General features: G+C 38.4%; 1 protein-coding gene across 10 annotated transcripts in view; it reads left to right on the top strand.

Annotated features, from left to right (window-relative positions):
• The window catches only part of PTK2 (protein tyrosine kinase 2), a 195521-nt gene that overhangs the window by 149422 nt on the left and 22327 nt on the right, over positions 1-23772 (top strand). For all 10 annotated transcript variants that reach the window (XM_085221741.1, XM_085221740.1, XM_085221742.1 and 7 more), the window contains 8 exons: positions 833-930; positions 5480-5564; positions 8920-9020; positions 10556-10671; positions 12157-12257; positions 12735-12824; positions 14452-14656; positions 21902-22013. In XM_085221741.1, coding sequence (XP_085077867.1) covers positions 833-930; positions 5480-5564; positions 8920-9020; positions 10556-10671; positions 12157-12257; positions 12735-12824; positions 14452-14656; positions 21902-22013 — 908 coding nt within the window. The remainder of the gene's footprint in view (positions 1-832; positions 931-5479; positions 5565-8919; positions 9021-10555; positions 10672-12156; positions 12258-12734; positions 12825-14451; positions 14657-21901; positions 22014-23772) is intronic.

The following is a 23772-nucleotide window of genomic DNA, read 5'->3' as shown; positions in this document are numbered from 1 at the left end:
CAGTGTTATTTCTGTAGTGTTAATGAAGTGCAAAAAATCAGTCCTAAGTCATAAGCTTATTTTTTTTCTCTGAAAAATAGAAGTAGAGGTGAAAACATATACTGTACATGTTTTTCTGCTGTTCCAGAAATATTTTTCCATGTCTGCTAGAAATTAAATTGCAAATGAAGTAATTCACTTGCAATTGCTTAAATATTTTTGCCAAAGTACTGAGGCATTTTCATTAGAAAACCTCTCAATCTTAGCAACGAAGTTATTAAAATTGCATAAGTTGCAATGCATTCTATCAATTTTACTTCAGTTACAGACTGATGGAGGTGTATTGCACTCAAAATTTTGCTTTTTCATTCTATCTTTATTTGCCATGCTCTTTGTTTCTGTATTTTTTTCTTGCAGTTACCTCTTTAAAAATTCTCCTGGCTAATTTGATGGTTCCAAGATCTAAAATACCGCATAGTGGACTTCTCTTAAACTCATGAAAGCATGTGAGCAAGGGCTGTATTTATAATCATCTCTATTGTCCTAAGCTATTTATGTTTTGTCTTTTACTAGCAAGAACAGTTTAATTATCTCTATTGCGTTGAAATAAATAATGCGTAATAGTTAATTTAAGAAATTACAGTTCACATTTTCTTTTTCATTGCTTTGATTCAAACTTTTGTTTAAGAGGTTTCCACTGTGTATGCAGCATTTGTATAGGTTGGTGTGCAGCGTATGTTAATCTTAGTTATTCATTTGTGAGACACTGGAGTGACTGAGTTTGGTATCTTGTGGATTGTTCCTCTGCCTTTCCTCGGAGATCTGATATTTTAAGTGCATTATATTCTTATAGCCAGAGATTATGAAATTCAAAGGGAGAGAATTGAACTGGGGCGCTGCATTGGTGAAGGACAGTTTGGAGATGTGCACCAAGGAATTTACATGAGTCCGGTAAGCTCAACTTCTGAAACAAAAGAATTAGCCAAAAAACAAAAGCTTTCAAGTTAAAATAAAGAAATGTGTGCCTCATATGCCTTCCAGAACAAGTAAACGTTGATTCTGTGGTTTATTTATTGGAATAACCCCCACGTAGAGCATATTTTTCATTTTTCAGATATCTAAAATAGTAGCTCTAGAGTGATCCCTCTTTTTTACAGATAAGAAAGTGAATCAGAAATGCCAGGTAAACTGTTCACACCTCTACCAAAACCACTGGCAGCACTAGAATTAGAACTCACTGCTTTTAAACTTAGCTGCACATTCTTCTTAATTTTGAGTTTGTCCAAGCATGATATGCACATACACCTCTGGCCATACTCTACTAGAGAGTATTTGGTGCTGTAGAACCTTCTCTGAAGTTTGAAGTAGTATCTGGAGATGTTAAACCTGAGTTGGATTTTGAGTCAGCATTCAGTGCGGAAGCTGCCAGTTGGGTCAGGATCAAGTAATCTCACTTCTCTGCTGAAATATAGGGGAGAAGTTTTAGTCTTTTACACTGAAAAGGCAGTAGCTACAACAGAGGGCAATAATATTTAAAAACATCTGTTTCTGTAGTAAGCATCTTTCTGTCTTCCTCTATGACTTGTATGTTAATATAAGTTATTACTATTTCTTCCAAGAAAAGATACAAAATAGATTCAGATCCAGCCAGACCTTGATGTGCAATTGTTATCTCATTGAAACCAGTGAGGTCAGTGGCACTCAGGAATTAAATTGGGGACTTGGAGGAGTGGGATAGAATAGAGAAAAAGCTGTAAAATTATTTAAGTTTAGCCAATTATAACAAGGAACTAAGTCTGCAACTGGCAGATGAAAATTTATTTCTCAACTCAAGAAATTTGGTGTCTGGAATTTCTGTAGGTGAAGTTATAATTCATACAGCTGAGTTCTGGCTTCAGAAACATTATTTCCCAGAAACAACTGATTAGTATCCCAAGCGTGTGTGGGATTAAATAAATACATATTTAATGCAGTACTTTAAAATAGGGATAAGTGTTCAAATATATCGTACAGATATTAGATATTTAATTATACCTCTGTTCAGAAAAACAGTTCTGCTATACTTTGTATTAGAATCAGTCTTTATTTTGATTTAACCCTGGGCAACTTAACAGGAGTGCTCGAGGAAGAATGTTGCAGTGAACTTGGAGCAAATTGGATAAGTGTAGTAGCTCTGTAAAACCAATGATAGACCTCTTTTCTTGGAGCTGTTCTGTAAATGTTGTCCATCTCCATTTTTCTTGAATAGGAAAACAGATTCTGTTAAGTCATCATGTACCTAGTCAGCTTTCTATAAATGTTAACCTACTAGTTACTTTCATTAATGAAATTATTACCGCATCTAAGATACTCAAATATGCAAAGTGAAAGGAGTAAGGTATCATTAAATTTTGATGTAATAATCATAGACTGTAGCTTAAATGTCTGGAAGAAATGATAGAGCAGGTAAAAAAAATCAATTACAATAACATGATTGCTTTTCCATCTTTGTGTGTGTTACTCAGCTCACATGTAAAAACATGGGGAAGATGCCTGGCATCTTATTCTGCTAGCTCAAATTCCAATTTGAAAACCTCATTTATCCTTGTTCGCTTACTTGTGAGATTCTTACTCTATTGGTTGAATAGCAACCACGTCTTCTACAAGGCTACTTGCTACTAAATATTTCTGAAATACCACAAACCCGCATGTGTATGGCATACTGTATGAAAAGTTAGGCATGCATATAGCATCTTAATGTTCACGTGCAAGCAATTCTAATAAAACTGTCTTTGAAGACTTATTTACTATGGCAATAAGCTAAAAGAGTCATTTAAAATAGTGTTTACTGTCTCCTATACAAGTGTTACCAGTCTGTTTTTGGATACTCATTGTTCTGTCCTCTTATGCAAAAAAAAAAGTTCCAACCCAGTTCCAACATCTCTGCCATGGGCAGGGTTACCAACCACCAGATCTCTGTGCCCAAGGCTCACAGAATCACAGAATGGCCAGGGTTGGAAGGGACCTCAAGGATCATGAAGCTCCAACCCCTCTGCCATATGCAGGGCCATCAACCTCTCCATTTAATTAATACTAGATCAGGCTGCCCAGGGCCCCATCCGACCTGGCCTTGAACACCTCCAGGGATGGGGCATCCACAGCCTCTCTGGGCAGCCTGTTCCAGCACCTCACCACTCTCATAGTAAAGAACTTCCCCCTGACATCCAACCTAAATCTTCCCTCCTTCAACTTAAAACCATTTCCCCTTATCCTGCAGTTATCTACCCTTTCAAAGAGTTGATTCCCTCCTGTTTGTAGGCTCCCTTTAGGTACTGAAAGGCTGCAATGAGGTCACCCCGCAGCCCTCTTTTCTCCAGGCTGAACAAGCCCAGCTCCCTCAGCCTGTCTTCGCAGGGGAGGTGCTCCAGTCCCCTGATCATCTTTGTGGCTCTCCTCTGGACCCTCTCCAACAGCTCCCTGTCTTTCTTGTACTGAGGGCTCCAGTCCTGGACACAGTACTGCAGATGGAGCCTCACAAGAGCAGAGTAGAGGGGGACAATCACCTCCCTGTCCCTGCTGGCCACCCCTCTTCTGCTGGAGCCCATTTGCCTTCCGAGCTGCAAGAGCACAGTGCTGGCTCGTGTTAAGCTTTTCATCCATCAAGACCCCCAGGTCCTTCTCCACAGGACTGCTCTCAAAGACCGCTCCTTCCAGTCTGTATGGATGCCTGGGATTCCTCTGGCCCAACTGCAAAACTCTGCACTTTGCCATGTTGAACCTCGTCAGTTCACCCAGGCCCACCTTTCCAGCGTGTCAAGGTCAATTCCCATCCAACCTGGCCTTGAACACCTCCAAAGATTGTGCATTCACAGCCTGTTCCATCACCTCACCACTCTCTGAGTAAATAGTTTCTTCCTTATATCTAACCTAAGTTTTCCCTCTTTTAGTTTAAAGCTATTCCCCCTTGTCCCTTTACTGTCTGCCCAGTACTGTCTACTCTTGCTTGTAAAGCACCTTTTAGGTACTTGAATGCCTCAGTTTGGTCTCCTGGGAGCCTTCTTTTCTCCATGTTAAACAAGCCCAACTCCTCCAACCTTTCTTCAGGCTGAGAAGCACTCCAGCCCTCTTCATAGTTGTCTTCATGGTCCTTCTCTGTACCCACTCCAACAGCTCCATGTCTTTCTGGGAAATTCCAGGCCCAGACACAGTACTCCAGATATGGCCTCAGAAGGGCAAAGTAAACGGGGGCAACCTCCTCCCTCTCCCTGCTGCCACCTCTCTTTTGGTACAGCTCAGGATACTGTTGACCTTCCAGGCTGGTTTGTATCTGGCTTTTCATTCACCAGAGCAAGTGCTTTTTCTCCGAGCTGCAATTTTTGGGAATGCATTAATCCTTTCTCAGGCCTTGGTCAGGATCAATTTTAAAACACTTCACCTGCTTTTCCAATTCATTAAGAATTGTTGAAGTGACGCTTGAGCCTGAGATGCAGCAGTGGGGATGTGCTGTGCTGGAGCAGATGGAGCTCATCGTGGATGGAGCAGCTTCTGTTACAACTTAATGCAGAGCTTTTCTTGTGAGAGCCAGCAGTACGTGGGCTTTCCAGCTCATTATGCAGGTTCTGCACTTGCCACATAGAAATTTAAACTTAAAAAAAAAAAAAAAAAAAAAAAAAAAAAATTCCAAGTAAATCGTGGTGTTTGGAATCCTTGTGAAGACAGCATGCCTGGAGCTTCTCTAGGAAAAAAAAAACTCTCTTACAACTCCTCAGTGCTGTCTGTGATTTAGAAAGGAGTGTTTGTAAGGCGCACCAAAGGAAGATAAGATGAAAGCCTCCTCCTGAGCCAGGAGGCCTCCTTTGGGCTGTCTGAGAGCTGCTCATTTTTCTGTATTTGGAGGATAAGCAATCAGATGCTCAAATCTGTTTCTGCTTTGGAATACATGTGTTCTGTTAAACTCAGTTTTAAGCTCTTAGTGTAACTGGCTGTGAAGCTAATTTATAAAATCTTTTACTTCTCTTTGTAGTTTCAATTCAGTTGAAAAGCTGACTTAATATGTGTCCTGTTAGCAATCTGCTTTGTATAAAGGATTTGAGTCAGTCAAAAATTATAGCTGGTCTTTGCACTGCAAAAAGCCACAAAAAGCCCTTTATTTGGCTTTCCAAGTTGCTTGCAGAAGCCAAGTGTGTTTTTCAGGCATGTATCTACTTGTTCCCTTTGCTTTTGCTAACTGTGCTTCTATTCAAATTTTCTGTAGTGCTGGAACATTTACAGTACTGCACACTTAATCATCTTCAGAATTCTTGTATGAATTAATGTAATTTAAAACATAATATTTTAATTAGATGTAAATGTGCACTAAATGTCTCGGTTATAATAATATTTTTAACATTGATGCTTTCAAATTTAATTTCTTAACTAAAGGCATTCTAGTTAATATTAACTTTCTCTAAATCAGTTTTGTTAGAATTTTAGACCTAATTTTATGTGGGCTGTGTTTCAGTTATTTCTAAATTTCTTTCAGGAAAATCCAGCTATGGCTGTAGCAATCAAAACATGTAAAAACTGCACCTCAGACAGCGTTAGAGAAAAGTTCCTACAAGAAGCCTGTGAGTATTACATTATCAGCTTCTGTAAATGGTCCTTGGAAAGAATCTTTGCTAGAGATTTCTGATACAAATTTGTTTTATTAATATATAGTATGGGCTTTGTTCTCTCCTGCAATATATGCCAGGAAGACTGCTTGATATCTTGGCATTGCCCTTGTATATGATTATATGTAGATTATTTGGGTTTCCAAATTTCAGCAATGATATCTGACTCCTGGAAGGCTTCAGAATTGGTTTTGGAGTGTCGAAAATCTGATCTCCTATTTCCTTCTTAATGATTTTTTTTAATATAGTAGCATTTGTATCAATGTATTACACTACCTTTTACATCAGGTTGTTGTCCTCGTTAAGTTGCTAAGATGTTGCATAAAATTTATATCTGTTTTGAAATTTCAGAACTTAATGAAATAAACCAGTTTTTTAAACATGTGCCTATAAATATTGCAGTCCTCTAACAGCATCTTTGATATATGAGGAAAACTTTTTTAAAAGAAAATACTAGCAGAAAACTTCCATAGGAGTGTTGTAGTTGTTGAGTTCTGTAACATTTGGCTTTATAAGCAAATACTGCCTGTTACCCTCCACAGTTGTGTCTCTGTGTCTTGTGAAGGTATTGTGGTATATCATTAAAGTAATTAGTTACAGCCAGTTGTTACGATGTGCTCTCTACTTGATGTTCTTTTTGCTCTTTTTTTTCCTAATTGTTTAGAAAATTTGTTCATAGCTAATGGCTTATTATTTCGGAATGTTGTATTTTTCTTAAATTGCTGTAATTCTTTCAATTACTTGTCTAGCTTTGGAAAAGTGTAAGTACTGTTGTTTTTAGGAATAACTTAGCAGTCAAAGTTAGACAGCTGTCTATTAATGTAGAAAGTAATTTACAATGTAGAAAGTAATTTAATGCCACTTTTAGACTCCTGTGCTCGACAGATCAGAAAACACCAGTATTGTAGGCAGATAAATAGTGCTTTACAAGTTTGATTTAATCATTTTTCTGTTTTTCTTCTTTTTTAATAGTAATTCCAGTCCATTATGTTTCTCCTTTGCAAACTCTGAGATGTTGCCTCATTGTTTCTAAGAGCATTCTCTAAAGGGCCCATATCCTGCATCTAGCCAGAGCTGGCTTTTTTGCTAAAAAGCTTCAGATTTTTTTTTTTTTTTTTCCTTAGTAATGCATACATAAACAAAAGCTTTGCAAATTCAGGACTTCGAAGTATGATAGGAAGATCATACTTAGTAGTAGTATAAATCATACTGATTTAGTAGTTTGGGCATTGTAGTTTCTTGTGGTGAATTTTCCAGTGCTGAAAAGATTTAAGATTGATTCTTGCAAGGAGGAACACCTGCACAAGGAGAAGGTCAGGTTGAATATTAGGAAAAATTTCTTCTCAGGAAGTGGTCAAACATTAGAACAGACTGAGAGGAGTGGTGGAGTCAGTGTCTGTGGTAGGGGTGGCACTTAGGGACATGGTTTGGTAGGCAAGATGGTAATAGGTTGACAGTTGGACTAAGTAAAATCATCTTTTCCAACGTTAGTGATTAAGTGTTTCTGCATGAAAGAAGACATTTCAGTGAGTAACATCTGTTTCTTCAGTCCTGTCTGCTCTTGCATTGTAGCGTGTTACCATTGAGGTATTTGTATATGCTACCATATAAACTGCATGGGATTTGTAGATTTCTATTAATCTTCCAATTTTTTTTTTTGTGAATTACTCCTTTCCACAAGCTATTCATTCCTTTTGGAAACTGAATCTTCCTTATATCTTTTGAAGCTGGATGGCAAAATGAATTTTTGAGTTTGTCAGGTAACATTGATAAAATCAGTCTCTGGAGGATACTTTCCAGCAATGAAATATGTTTAAAACTGATAAGGCCATATGAAGTATCAAAATACTTGTGCTAATTCCTTCTCCATTGATTTAATAGTTATAACAGTATTCCTGCTTCATTTTACATCAACGAAGAAATGTATATTTCATTGAGTTAGACCGGTGTAAGAGAACTCTAAAGATAAGTAATGGGTGTTTTGTTTTTAATATACACTTTATTTACCAAGATTTAAAGGTGCAATCATAGAATCATTAGTGTTGGAGAAGACCTCAAAGGTCATCTAGTCCAGCTGTCAAGCCATCCCCACCATAGCACTGAACCATGGCCCTCAGTGCCTCATCTGCCTGTTTCTTGAACACCTCCAGTGCCAACGGCTCCACCACTTCCCTGAGTAGGCTGTGCCAATATGTTACCACTGTTCCTGAGAAGAAATTTTTAATAGTATGACATTACTTCTCATCCAGGTTCAGGTAAACTGGTTTAGCAGTGTATACTTTTTCATAATGTATGCACTCTGAAATTCCCTTCAAAAGGGATGAGGAGAAGTCAGTGATTTAGGAATCGAGTTCCATTCTGTGTAGTTTTTTTACCAGTTTTTCTTGCCCAGTTGATGTGTCACCATTCATTCTTTATTCCTTTTCATTAATGTGTTAAGTTACATATTGATAGGATTGTGTATTTTATTGATTTCCTGTAGTTTTCATAACACATGAATATTTTAAAGAGTATGTTCTTAAGTTGGCCCATTTAAGTTTCTGTGCAATAAAATATGCTAGTGAACTATTACAAGATTAAGTCATGCAAGTAGCATTATCCAAGAATTTCTCTTGGGATACTTAACGTTGCAGGGTGTATTGGTTATACAACTGCTGTGAACTAGGGTGCAGAAGTAGAATTCAGAGCTCTTTAGAATAGAAAAGGTGCTTACTGTTGCAGTTTACAATTTATAAAAAGCCATATTATGGAGGGAAGGGGATTATTCTTCTCAAGTTATGTGTGAACTAAAGCAGACTTGCCAGTTCAGTAATTGTTTTGTAGTGTATTTCTGTTGACACTATACATTGTAAATACAAAAGAGAGAGTACTGTAAAATTAAATTAATAATGCTCATCGTGTGTGTTGGGAGATGAAAATACAGTCAGAGGACTGATATTTCTTTTAACCTAACAAACATACCTCCCTGGAATGTTAATCAGCATTTCTGTGTCTTAGTGCATGAAATCTACTGACTGCATTGCTGAGACTGAAAAGTTAATTAAGCCCATAGAAAATAAGATCAGAAGTGAGCATAGTCATTACATGAGGTGGTGTGTCTGTGTCATAAACTAACACACGTTTTTTCAGCCATTGAATTATTCAGTTTTATCCTTCCTCTTCTTCTTCCAGTAGAAAGGCACAGGTTAAGGTCATACACTGAACTGATAGGTCAACATGCTCATGTTATGCTCAGTCAGGATAGAACTTTTTTATTGTTTAAATACCCCAGATTTTCTGTAGCATACAATCTTGGTTTTTCTCCTTTTAGTAACAATGCGTCAGTTTGATCATCCTCACATTGTGAAGCTCATTGGAGTTATTACAGAAAACCCAGTGTGGATAATCATGGAGCTCTGTACGCTTGGAGAGGTACGAAAAATTCTCATGTGTCTTTGGTCTCTTGTCTGGCTTTGCAAAACACTGAAAAAATCACTGATCTGCACTAAGGCAAAGGCAGACTCGACAGACATGATATCATACTTGTCTTAGAATTATGGACTCAGACACAAGAATGGCAAAATTTGACCTAACTCCTCCACTAAGGGATCTGCATCAGCTCATACCAAAGAGATTTAGTCATAGTTTTCAGAAGAACTTTGGTTGTTTTTGCAGGGTGAGAGCATGACCTGTGTCAAGTCAGATGATGATAGTGAGATACCATTTAAACAGCATTTGCAAGCTTGTGTTCTGGAAGGGAAGTTACTATGTGATACCTCCTTCGTTCCTTTAAGGTGGCAGAAGAAGCTTGTGTTGTGAAGGCAGCAACTGAAGGAGACGATAGCAGGGAGAGTTTGTGGGAAAGGTAGAAGTGGGTAAATAAAGCCATTACTAGCCCAGTCTTGCAGAGTTGCTCCTGGGAAACTGAACTTGGCACATGAAAATGGGTGGGTTTGCTGTTCATAGACTAATATGGCTCATGACATTTTACTGACAGTAGTTACAAACTATTATTTTTTTCTTTTTGGAAGCTTCCTGAGTAATACTGTTCTTTGTCCCTTGGAACACTGAATTTATCATGTTTTTTCTCCTGTACAGAGACCCTCATTAAGGTGGCTTTCCTCATTATCATGTCATTTGGATGAATGGTTTATACCAAACTAGATCTCAGAATTTAAAATTGATTTATTTCCTTTGTGCATATCTGAAAATGTGAATTGAAGTAATATTTCATATATTTCATACTGTATAACTGTCATTTTAATTACCAACCTGCAATTCATTGTTCCAAAAAAACCAAACCAAAGCAAACAAACAAACAAAAAACCCAGTAGACAAAACAAGAAAGACAGGAAAGAACCATAGAGGAGTCATTTTCTGTCACGAGATTATAAATTTATTTTCTGTTGTCCAAATTACTTTTAAAATCTTTGTTTTAACTTATACACAGCATCTAGTTCCACTTTGTAGTAGATCCTAACTGCCTTTAAGTGGGAACACAGTTTATAAAATTTCTGCATTGATAGCAAGTGCTCTGAGAGAAGTGCATATATGTTAGCAAATATAAAGTAAGAAAATGCATTCTTCTCAAACAATACAGCTCTTATCTGTATTCTGATTTGCTGTATACTGCTGTCCCCTGAACTCAAGAAAAAAAACAAGCACACTTAGTGGAAGAGCTCACAGGACCAGGTGTCTCTAGAAAAGCAGTAGCACTCAGAAGGAGCCTGAATGCAATGGAAAAAAGTTTACTTGGTTTAGGTAACATTTTTCATGCAGAAAAAATTGCTTGGTTTTTGTGCAGAGTTCTGGTTTTTCATGGCAAATGGTTTTCTGTTCTCGTGCAGTCTGAAACAAAAGCAGACCTGTTGACACTTCTGTAAACTCAACAGTTTGAGATGCAGCTTGTTTGAATCTTTTATCTTTCATCCTGACCACTTTCATTTTTCTCTTCTTTATGCAAAAAGCTGAGATCGTTTTTGCAAGTAAGAAAATTCAGCTTGGACCTGGCCTCCCTGATCCTCTACGCTTACCAGCTTAGCACAGCACTTGCTTACTTAGAGAGCAAAAGATTTGTACATAGGTAAGACTTTATGTATATGTGTATTTGTCTGTCTTTATACGTGGCTAGTTGAAACGTCAGGGAATGAACGTGCAGGATTACCAGATTGCTGGTTGGGAGTATTCTGGGTATTGGATATGCTTGCTTGAGGGAAGATGCGTGCTTAAGATACATATAGCTTAGCTTTATATTTTAAGCTTAACTTTCCTGGTTTTTTTCTTGGCTTATGATGAATATGTAGCAGCAGTACATTCGTGTTTTATGTCCATCTTCCTGTTAGTACAGCTCTTTTTAGACTGATAGCAGGATAACCCCCTTTTCAAGAGCGACATCTGCTGGCTCACTCCTAGATTGCCTTGGAGATGGTGCCTCATTTTAATCAGAGGAATAAATTCCATTTGAGTTGTTGCATTGTGGTTACAACATTTTCTCAAACTGCTTGTCAGCTGTCATCTTCCAAACACAGAGAAGTAAAACAAGGGGCAGCTGGCTTCGTAAGCAAAGAACAGGGAGAATAAAATGTTTATAACATACAACTTCTTGCTTAACTAAAAAGTGATCCTATGTTTCTGTATTTGTGTGTTTCAAATTTTTATTACCTTTGAATTCTTCCCTAGGGAGAAAAGACAATTGTATTGTATGCAATTAACAGTTGACAAAATTATCATGAAGCATTTGGAACTTGAACATTTTGTCTGTGTTTAAATATTTAAGTGCAAATGATAGGTAGTATACATTGAACGTGCATACATATGTGTATATGCATATTAGATATTTATGTATACTTACATAAATGTATCAGCATTGTAAATAACAGACCCTTATAGTTGTCACAGATATTTGAATTTTGGCCAAGTAGCTGCTCATTTTAACTCTAGCAGTAAAACTTTGAAAGACAACTTAATTGTATTGTACTGAAATGGGAGGAAGTAGATCACTTCAGGTTGCTGCTCAAATTTAAGTCTGTCAGCCTGCCAGAATCCAGAATCAACAAACAAATAAGGCTGCTTCTCTCACCTGGGATGCTGCAGGAAAAGAATATGCATATCTTATTGGAAGCACTGTAGTACCACTAAAACTGGGCTCCTTAAGAAGCTTCTTACAGGACAGAGATGTTAAAGCATTTCCAAACCCTTCCAGTGGCAGAGGGCAGATTTTCTTATTTCTATTAATTTAAACTGCCAAAACTTTTTTGCCTTTAAATCTTTAAACAGGTGAAAAACTAAAACTTTTTCCTCTGACACTGACAGTTACACCTTAGGATGACAGTTTTTACTCGAAAGGATCAAATAGACCAGAGCATATTTCTGCAAGCTTTTCAGAATCAGTAGCAAACACGTAATAGTCCTCTTTTTTTTCTGGGTACATCCAAACTGTGACTGGAAGAGTGATTTGGTCCTTTCAAAAGCAGATTGATATTTCTGGGCTTTAATAATATTTTTCAAATGGTATTTTATCAGCATAAGTTTCTAAACAACTATAAATAGTATCTCCTCTATTTGGCAGAGATATTGCTGCTAGAAACGTGCTGGTATCTGCCACTGACTGTGTGAAATTGGGTGACTTTGGCTTATCCCGATACATGGAAGACAGTACTTACTATAAAGGTAAGTTGGCACTCTGGGTTCATCTTACAAGGCACTGCTTTTCACTGTGCTAAGTTGATTGTCAAAAGGAGTTGATCAGATTTTCTTGGTCTAGCAGTTGTTTTCTTGTTTTGGTAAAATGATAGTGTTCAAGAACTGAAAAGATGGCAGTAAATTCCTATTTTGATGTATGCATCAAAAAAAAGAATCACAGTGTCTGATTTAACTTGCAAAAAGTAGAAATATATTCGAAATGAACACTTTCTCCCAACTTGATGTCACCTGCATCTATAAATAAGAACTGACTTGAAATTAGAAGAAGCTTAATCAGTCCATGTATTTATGTCAAGTGCTGCTCTTTTCCCCTCTTTCTAGAAGATGACCTGCAGTACAAAGTTTGATAGTTATTCAGTAGAGATTAATTGATTTCCCTGAGAATAAACTCAGTGTCTGAGCACAGCAGTAGGAATAATGGCCTGCCTTCTTGTCTTCTTGTAGCTTCCAAAGGAAAGTTACCTATCAAATGGATGGCTCCAGAGTCAATCAACTTCCGACGGTTTACCTCAGCAAGTGATGTGTGGATGTTTGGTAGGTGAATACCAAAGGGTGAGGTTTTTAGTGTCCTGCAGAAATGTTTGATGCTTATTTTTATCACTGTGAGATTAATGATTTCGAGATATTCCTCTATATTTTTACTGTTCTTTCTAAAATTCCAATTTCTTCCAGCATCTTTTCTGTCTCTGTATTATTCTTTTTCTCAGTAAGCATTGAAGTTTCAAGTGCTTTTTCATCTCTAGTAAGAAACTGACAGAAATGAAGGTCATAATGGAGACCTTTTTTTTTTTTTTTTTAACTTTTGTTTTTTCCTCTTATTTCTCTTTGTAATACCATGGTTATTTTCAGTTTGTTTTATATTTTCACCTTGTATTTTCTTATTTTTTTCTGCTATTTTCATAAGGTCTAGATCAGCCTACATCTTGTCCTATTTCCAGCTCTTTAATGCTAAATTCCCACTTAAGTTTACTTTTGATAGCTCCTCGTAGCTTGCAGTCATAGAATCATGGAATCATAGAATCATGAGGTTGGAAGGGACCAACAAATCATCTAGTCCAGCTGTCCTCCCATCACTATTACTACCCCCTAAGCAACTAAACAATATGTCGTAGCACTCATACAAAATATGACCAGAAGCTGAAAAAAAATATGGGTCAGGGGAAATATCCAGAAACCTTGATCTTTCTTTCTTAAATTGGAAAGCTTTTATATGAATATGATCACCTGTGCTCAAGCTAGAGCTTACTGACTGCTTGTGTGCACAGACAAAACAAACATAGGCTGTGTGGAGGAACAAAGATGATGAGACATTAAATAAGAGCAGGACAGACAAGTAAGGGTTCACTCACTTTGCAAATTGAAATATGAGTGCTTTTAAGCAAAGGGTATGTGATTTTTATAGTAATATGGAGAAAGCTCTGGGACAGTCCCAGTTAGAAGAATTAAGCCTTTGAAACATACTGGCTGATAGTCTCTTTGTTCTTTTAACATAGTTTCAACAGAAGCTGTTTTATTACATGGCTTCAGCACAAAAAAAAATAAAATAAAATAAAAAAATTGGATCAGTGCCAGGGCTGAATCACCCTCAAAGAGAAAATACATCCTACGAGTCTGAACAAGCTGGTTGGAACTAGTCAGAGGAAAAGCAAATACAGCTCATTCTACATCATTAAAAAAAAAAAAGAGAGAGAAAATAGAGTAGATTTGAATATGAGCAACCATTCTGACTTACAATAGGTAGAACGTAACTAAATGTGAAACCAGGCTGCTGTGAGCCAGTTGCAGGTCGTGCTTCCTCACCAGCAATTCTGGTTGGTAGTGCACATGTAATCTTACTGCACATCTCTCCCTTCTGCTCTCAGCTGGTAAGTAGGGATCGATTCCATGGCTCTGTGTTTTTGAAGAAATCGCGTTGTTTGGCTGTGCAAATCCGGCCAGCTGCTGTGGGAGCTGATACATTTCTAACATGTAGTGTAGCTGAACGTAACAGCTCTGAAAGAAGGTTTTTGTCCTTTATTTAAGTCACTGTTCTTATTAAATCTCTGCACTCTTAAAATGAAGACTTTGTGTGCTGGGGGTGGGGGAAGGGGTTGCTTTCTTTTATTTTAACAGGTTATCTTTGATCACACAGGCAAAATGAATTGTTTTGTGTGTTTTGTAGGTGTGTGTATGTGGGAGATCCTGATGCATGGGGTAAAGCCCTTCCAGGGAGTGAAAAATAATGATGTTATTGGTCGGATTGAGAACGGTGAGCGGCTGCCCATGCCTCCAAACTGCCCTCCCACCCTCTACAGCCTTATGACCAAGTGCTGGGCATACGACCCTAGTAGACGACCCAGGTTTACTGAACTTAAAGCACAACTCAGGTAGGGTTATTCTTCTGAAAGGTGATTTCCTTGCTCAGAAATACTTGTTTTTGCTTTATCTTCCATTACAGTACTTTCTTTCTGTTAAAAATGAGTGTGATAAGTTTTAGCATCAGAAAGACAGGTTGTTGGTACTTTTTTTTGGAAATCTGGACCTTATCTGTTGTAGTAAATTAAATTAGGGAGTGAATTCATATGATAGGAAACATGAATCATGTTTCTCTGCCAGGAAGAACTCCATGTTTGTTTATAGTTTTAGCTACAATTCTCTAGCAGGATGGTAGAAGGAATTTAGAGTTATTACCTAGGCAAACCTGCAGTGAAAGTTCTGGGGTAAAATGCAATTGTTTCATAAGTAAACCAATTGTCCCGTTTCAGAGTAGATGTCTTGAATTAGGTGTCTGAGCATTTGCAGTAGAACAAACAAGATTTGGAGGAGGTGTTGCTGAAAGTCGCTTTGTAACACAGGTAGCACACAGGTTCCTTTAGGCATCTGTTTGCACAGTTGTGCGGTTGCAAGAAATGCACTGTAATTAGCTAGAAGTTATTTTGCAGGGGATGGACTGCCTTACAATTTATCTTGATGATAATGACATGATTTTGACACCATTCTGAATTCACACTCTTAGTTTATTCGTAATAATTTATTCCAGTGCCTGTAAATTCATTTCTCCAGACAAGGTATAGGGATGATATTTAAACTTCGAAGCATTACTGAGATATTGTATAGACATGTCTAATATTTATGACCACTTTTGTGGTATTCTAAGTGTTCAGTATTTGTTTGACTGAGGCAACATAAGCCTCAAACAATATGTGGGTATTGTACAGCTGTAAATCCACTCTTGAATTGGTTGTGATTCATTGCCAAGTTCTTAAGTTTTATCTTATGTCTTGTTTCACTTGTGTTCATAATACCTCGCATGCTCTCACTGGATGTTTGTGTTCGAAGAAAATTCACAAGTTGTTAAAATGAGAGGCAACTTTACTGTGATTACAGTGTTGTTTCAGAGTGCGTGTGTGGATAAGCTATCCTAAGCTGAAGCTGCACTTTCAGTTTTTTTCTGCTTTCTTAAGTATCTGTGTGTAACTCTGGGAGCTCATCTGTAGCCAAATAATTTACATAGCTAGAGAAGGACATAGCCCTTCTCAGAAGGAACTGACTATAGAGTTGACTGACTGTGCAGAGTTGACTACACAAGGAGTGATAGGCCCAGGTAGGGACTACAGGGAGAAGATAGGATACAATAGTATGGTTTGGGTACTAGGTCACAGTTCATTTATTCTTTTATTTATTTATTTATTTACTCTTTTTAGTTTGCAGTCAGATTGTACTGATAACTGTTGGCTGGCACAGAGGAGAAGGAAGCCCTAAAAAATGTGGATAGGAAGATAGTGTGTAAACTCAGACAGGGAAGGGAATTCCTCTTCCAGGAAGGGGAGAGGAACATTCTTGGTTGCTGCTGAAAATTTAGATTACTCATAGAGTCACAAGGGGAAGAGGAGGAAAAAAAAGTGAGAGTGGAAAGGTATCACCAGATACACAGGATGGACAAAAATGCAAGAACCTGGCTTTCCTCAGAAATACACAGCCAAAAGGCGAGAAACAACAGTCACAATTTCCAGAAAGGCAAGATGTGATCATTTATCAAGAAAGACGTTTCCCAGGGTGCATGGTTACACACTAAAGCAGGTCATCCAGAGACTGAAATTTCCATGCTGAGAGGCTTACAGACCTTGACTGAGGAAGGCTCTGAGGAACCTGACCTCGTTGTATATCAAGCCCAACTTTAGAAGAAGATGGGACTAGTTATCTCCGGGAGTCCCTTCCATCTTACTTGATTCTCCAATTCTAGATGAAAAATGCACCAAGCAGGGATTTTTTTCCCTCTTTTTGTCATGCTAGGATGTTGAGAACCATAGAGTCATTATAGTTGGAAAAGACTCATCCCCACCATGCCCACTAACCACGTCTCTCAGTGCCACATCTACCCTTTTATTGAAGATCTCCAGGGATGGTGACTCTACCACCTCCCTGGGCAGCCTGTTCCAGTGCTTGGCCACTTTTTCTGAGAAGAGTTTTTTCCTGATGTCCAAGCTGAGAAGCTGTTTGAAGTTAAGGTTAGAGAAGAAGTTTTCTCCTGGAGCAACAGCAATGCTAAAATCCAGTTTTTGCTCTCTTCTCAGCAAAGCAGAAAATTTTCTGCTACTCCAAAATGTTGACTTTTACCTCCTAGAAGTTAGGCAGGCCAATTGTCCTTACGAATTCTTTGTGCTGCTCAGAGTCAGCCTCTCATCGGAAAGGTTGCCAGTTCCCTTTCATGAGGCAGTGTCAGACAACTAGGAAAGATTGTGTTTCAAAACTCAAATTCCCATGAACTTGCAAAAACAAGCCATTTCCCTGGTGGCTTTTTCTGTGTGGTGTTGCTGCTGCTCATTCTGGATGTTTTCCAGGGTGGTTTTTTCAAGCTGAGAGCAGACTGATTGTTTGCCTGAAGCCAGCAGTGTAACACTGCAGCATTCCTCTCTTTTTAATAACAAAGGCCGTGGCTTTGGGGGGGGGGAAAAAAAAAAAAAAAAAAACCCAAAACTTCTGCATATGAAATAGCACTGGGAGCATAAATGTTTTGTGTGTTCTCAGTTTGTTTGATGTGTTTCATAGTAACATCTGCTTTGTACAAACTTCATTTGCAGTTGCTTGTGCCACGTGAGACACTGATTACTGTAGAATGTATGTGATGTTATTGGGGTAGTAACAGAGCCTGGCATTTTGTGGTTTTGGGTCTGTCCAGAGTGAGTAAGGATGAATTAGTCTTCAGAGCAAGTAGAGAAACAGATTGTGCATTTCCAGCTTTAGTTCCTCCTCACTTCCTATGTCTCCCATTTTCAATGTGGGGAAAAACAAACAAGGTGAGATAAAGTCAGGAAGCAGAGATGCTGCCTTGCTATGCTGTCCCTGAATGGGCCAGAGTGAAAGTCCAGAGTCTTTTGATCAGGAAGCATGTGTTTCCTTGATGATTATGTGTAGAAGGTATTTTTAATTTTGCACTATGTGGTAAATAATATGATAGGCCTAAAGCACTTAATGAACCTAAATAATGTTATATTACTTCTACAGCCTTGCCATTCAGAATTACTTATATATGCTTAATTCTACTATAACCATATGCTTGCTATGGCTGTATGTACCATCTCCTCCACATGTAGAATCATAGAATCATTAAGGTTGGAAAAGAGCACTAAGATCATCTAGTGCAGCCATCAGCCCATCACCACCATGCCCACTAACCCCATCCCTCAGTGCCACATCTGCCCTTTCCTTGTACGTCTCTGGGAACGGTAGCATTTATTATTAAATTCAGTTTATTCTTTGCTGTTCAATATGCTACAGGTTTGTATGGCTAAAGTAATACCAGTGTATTCATGAGCTTTCTTAGAAGTCAGCTCCCAGGCCTGTGCTTGTGAGTCATGGTGCCCTGTCTGTCTCAGGCTGGTAATTCTGTTAAAACTGCTTTTTGTATTCATTGTTTAAGCTAAATTTTGATTTTGAGCTTTTCCATTCATGTGATGCCATGACATTTTCACTGCATCATTGAATAAATTTTATATCAAGTACCTATGTCTAATTATTTCTCTCCTCCAAAAATTGCAAAATCAGTTTTATCAGGATCATCAATTAGGCCTCTGTTGATCACTGATGAAGAAGCACAGGTGTTAGCAGAGGTGATGACCCCAGTAGCATCTGTGGGCTGCAGGTTGTGTATTAAATACAGATATAACTCTTAAAAAAAAGTAGGAAAAAAAAAAATAATTATGACTTTAGTCATTCCCTTAAAGTTTGTTTCTGTGACTGCAGTGAGATGGTTAACTTGTTGGACTTGAGCCTTGTGAAGGCATTTGCTGTAGTTCCTGAAATGTTGCTTATAATGAAAAGAAACAAAACTGGTAAGACTAGGAGCAGTTTAGGTCCTGCTATTTTGTGACATCTGGCAAAAAATAATTTTAGCACATACTTGATACGTATGATGGACGTTTCAAAATTCTTCATGAGCCTTTTGGTATTCGACAGCGACCATAAGGAATAATATTCATATGAAAGTGTTTTTAAATTAGGACTGTGTGGGAAAATGTGCTCATGTACTTGCAGCCTTGTGTTTCTGAAGGCCAGAGACCACAGAGAGGAAGAAAGAAGTTGCTGGTTCCAAGGGTCAGCATTTACTGTATGTTCCCACACCACCATATGGGAAAACATTGACGTTGCTTTGCCTTTGGAAATTAAGGCTGCATTTCAGTATTTTGGATACTTCTACAGTGAACTCCTGGTAAATGTTTCCTTTTCAATCTCACTGACAAATTTCAGCAAAGAGATTCTTGGAAAATGGACGAAGTTTATCAATTACACAAACTTCTAATAGCTGAGATCTTTCATCAGATTTCTCAGCCTAGCCAGGAAGATGCCCTGGATCCAGATTTGCTCAGGAAGCCATATGAATAGAAAGGCTTCTCTTCATACTTCTCCTTGCTGCCAAGAATACAAGTAGTTTGGGAAAATATGCCTAGATGTGACTTTCCTGACCTTCTGTGAATACTAATAAACTGTTCGGAGTACTTAAGCAGCTGTACTGAGGAAGGGTCAAAAATATCTCTTGGCACACTTCAACTCCATCTATGGATTGATCTTCCCTTTGTGAAAACAAAGGCATTTCTGTGAGTCATTTATATTCCTTGTGGGTTGGTGTGGTGTTTTTTTTTTGTTTTTTTTGTTTTTTTTTTGAGTGATGCTTCTGTGGGGCATTTCTATTTTATATTCTCTTCTTGTCAGCAGTAGTCAAGGGCATCCAAGTACAAACTCTGCTGCAACTGATGTGCCTCATGTTTCTCACTGGGCTGTGAGGAGAGGAGAGGACCTGTGGTAGTACAGGCCGAGGAGTAGCATAGCATGGTGGGTGAATGAGAGCTGGAAGGCAAAAAGCTGAACCTATGCTAAAACAAGTCACTGTGGTAGAAAATTGTCATTGCCAGTGATACAGTGGAAGCAGATGGTATTCCATTAAATAATGGTATGCCATAAGTAAAATGTCTTTGACGTGAAGGCAGATTGTGGCCTTCCAGTACTTGGAAGGGAGCATATAAACTGGACAGGGAACGGCTGTTTACAAGGGTGGATAGTGACAGGACAAGGGGGAACGGTTTTAAACTGAGACAGGGGAGGTTTAGGTTAGATATTAGGAGGAGATTTTTCATTCAGAGGGTGGTGACACATTGGAACAGGTTGCCCAAGGAGGTTGTGGATGCCCCATCCTTGGAGGCATTCAAGGCCAGGCTGGATGTGGCTCTGGGCAGTCTGGTCTGGTGGTTGATGACCCAGCACATAGCAGGGGGGTTGAAACTCGATGGTCATTGTGGTCCTTTTTAACCAGGCCATTCTATGAAATAGGCACCAGTGTTTCATTCCTTTTTGTGGAAAATCAGGGCTGTGCTGCGACAAACCGTACCCGTGGCCCCAAGTTGTCAATAAGCCATCTCTAAATTTACTCAGCTGCTTTTAGCTGGCTTTTGTTCCATTCCCGTAGCTTGGAGTAGAGCAACTGCTGTATCAAGAGCTTTGTTAATACATACATATATGTATATATACACACACACACACACACATGAATAGGTGAGTTTTTGTTTTGTTGGGTTTTTTTTTGGTTGAGTTCTGAGGTATTTTTGAAAGATCTTAATCATGGTTTATGACTACAGCCACATCTTGAGTGATTTCTCACGGTACATAAAAATGCACACTGAATATTTGAAGCATGAACTACCTTAAGGCAGTGGGATTTGGCTCGTTCTTTGTGAGTTCAAGTGAGAAATATTTTTTTCCTTACTCTGAAGGAAAAAAGAGGCGGTAAAGTAGAAGGGTTTTCCTTTTAGTCGCCTCTGTTGGGCTGTAGCTGTTTTTCTGTGGCTGTTCTATCAGGATGACTTCTGCAAATAACTTGTCTGATTTTGTTTTTGTTCCACATTCTTGTGTTACTTCAGCAATGATGGATTGGAATTGCAGCAATACTTAGAGACGTGGGTTAGCTGCAGCGAGACAAGATGACTTCGCTGCTTTTAAAAAGGGGCATGGATTCTTTTGGCTGGGGAAGAAAAAGCAGAGTTCTAGTCTGCAACCAAGCAGGAATTTACTCTTGAAATAAGCAGTGAAGTTCCAAGATTAGAATAGATTGCTGCAGTTGATCTCATCCCTTGCATGAGTAATTCTGGGTGGTTATTTAGTAGACTGCACAGATTATAAACTCAGAGCTGAGCTTGTTTCTCAAAAGGCTGGAGTGATAAAGAAGTTGCAATGGCTGCTTTACGGGATTGTCCTCACTCGGGGGAGATGGATATGTAAATAATCTGCCCTCCCCAGATCTCCATGCTATCCATGTAGTGTGCAGCTCCAGTGAATTGGCAGCTCCCTCCTCCAAAGCTTCATTCTGAGTATTTTTTAAATGGCAAATATCCAACATTAATAATCCACATAGCAGAGCTGGGAGGAGGCTGCTGTGGGGGCAGCGGGATCACGTTGAACTTCAAACAGTCTTTTTAATAGTCAGAACTGTGGTAAGTAGCAAATGAGTTTTACTACTGTCTTGTGCTTTGTTAGAAATGCAGCCTTCTGACCTGAGTGTTTAAATGCTTGGTGAATGCTCTCAGATATTTCTGTTTTGCTGAATTTCTTTGCTGTATGTGTTCCTGCTTAGGCTGAAATATAAGGGGAAAGCATGGTATTTAAAATGTTTTTGACTGCTTTGTTCAACAGAGAAAAAAAATGGCAATGCGTTGAAGCTCTGTTGAGTTTCCATAAATACGTATTTTCAGTTTGTTTTGATCCTGTAGAGCAATTGAGTAGAATATTTTCTTGTGAAAAATAAGTTTTCATGCAAGTAAGTGCTTGATTTATTGTCTCTGAGGATTCCTCTGTGTAATTGCACATCAAAAGAAATGTTAACATGCAAAGAAATTTTTATACAAGATCAACCACTGCTTTCTAAAAACCTGATACTGCTTCTGATGTTAAAAGCACAGTGATAATCCTACAGATGTATTCCTTCAGGCTTTCAGAAACATACCCAGTGTACATAAGAGAGATCTGACTTTCAGTTCTCACTCTGTCGAATAGTATTGATTAGTTTGTGAGATGTGGGAGCCCTGGGGAGGGGTGTGTGAGAGATCAAACAGGAGTTTTACTGAGATACCATATGTTTTTCTTAGTACAATACTGGAGGAGGAGAAGCTGCAGCAAGAAGAACGAATGAGAATGGAATCCAGGCGACAAGTCACAGTATCCTGGGACTCAGGAGGATCAGATGAAGCTCCTCCCAAGGTAGCTATCAGAACACGAAGCATCAATGTTTCTAAAAATAATGATAATACTCCTTTTAATTCCATTTATTTTTTCCAAGCCTTGTCTGAGGGGTTGGTTAAGACAACGGCGTTCTGCCCAATTCCGTCATCATCAGCTAATGCTTGCCTGAAATGACCCAGCTCTCTTTAGACTGTTATTAGGACTGATCTCTGCTATAATTTTGCACTGACAATTTTCTGATTCTTGTTTATTTAACTTGCAGGAGACTACCATAGTTGCCACAAAAATGTTTCCAGACTTTTTCTTTCTTCTCTTTCTTCTAGCGCTCCTGTGTAATGTTAGCTGGTGAGATTTCAGTCCCCTGTAAAGCTTTTTTTATAACAGATCAGAATTGAAATTAATTAATTGTATTTTCTTTCATTTTCCTTACTCTGAACAAAAAATTACATCCAAGGAACTTAAGTGTTTTAGATTACTCTTATCTTTGTTCTATTGCACGTCTGTCCTGTTGGATGTCACTGAGGTGCTCTGCAGTCTAACTTCACCAGTTGCTGAGCACTCACTTCTCTCAATAACTTGTGTGCTTTTTGTTCTTTGAAGGAGTCCATATTTCAGAGAATTTAATTTTGTGCCCTCACCATTGTGGTGAGGAGTAGTATCTGCATCTTGATCGGTTTGTGATGAGTTCCTGTAGCCCTCTGTGCAAACTCTGGTACTCAGCGAGATTGTAGTCGGAGTGTAGAATCCTGGAATCATTAAAACTGGAAAGACCACTAAGGTCAGCTAGTCCAACCACCAGCCTATCCCCACGATGCCCACTAAACCACGTCCCTCCGTGCCACATCTACCCGTCTCTGGAATGTAATAGTGGGACAACTTTTGAGCACGTATCCCCTAGCATTCATCAAAAGGAAACATATTTTTGTTTCGTTTCCCTATCTCTGGCTTGTTGCTTGACAGATTTCCTGGTTTGGTTCTCCATTTTGATAGTTTTATGGCAGGAATTGCAGACCCTATAACTGTTTTTACTTCAAAGTTATCCATCACACTGATCAGGCTTCTGAGATAAACTGCCAGGATTTGATGCATATATAACCAGATAATGTGCTGAGCTACAGAAGGAGATGAACTAGATGTATTCCATCAGGCTTTCAGAAACATACCCAGTGTACATAAGAGAGCTCTGACTTTCAGTTCTCACTGAATGAATCAAAGCAATATCCTACTTAATAACAATTCAAATTTATTATAATATTGACATTAAGCTACTTAGTAATACTTAATTATTACAACATTGTTTAAGAATGTATTTAGTCTTGAGGCTTTAGGGCTATTTCAGATGAATACTTTTAACTGACGTAGTAGATGAGCAGCACTGAATTAGAACTGATCATCATCAGAGCATCAGGTGCGACACCCAAACCAAAACTTGAAAAAAGTTAAGTTAGGATTGAAATTAATTCTCCTACCACTGCATGCTTTTTTCAGTGTTTTAACTCTTTGAGATTCTTTCACCGTATATTCAGTGAAATTGTTGCTAGGGTTTTCATACAGTGCTTTTGTGTAACATGGGTATGTGTACTAATGACACTGCTACAAGTTGAATTTTTTTTACATAAGGTATCTCAAGCATCCCTTAAGTTACTATCTGATTTTTTTTAACAGTGACAATTGATTTTTCTTTCAGTAATTTCTTGTAACAGTTCTTCATGTGTTTAAATTCTCATTTATAGCCTTCAATTTCTCACGTTCTCAGATAGCTCACAACTCTTACAGT

The sequence above is a fragment of the Meleagris gallopavo genome, chromosome 3, assembly GCF_905368555.1.
Source record: "Meleagris gallopavo chromosome 3, MGAL_WU_HG_1.1, whole genome shotgun sequence".
NCBI classification, from domain to species: Eukaryota; Metazoa; Chordata; class Aves; order Galliformes; family Phasianidae; genus Meleagris; species Meleagris gallopavo.
This window is presented reverse-complemented; position numbering and strand designations above follow the sequence as displayed.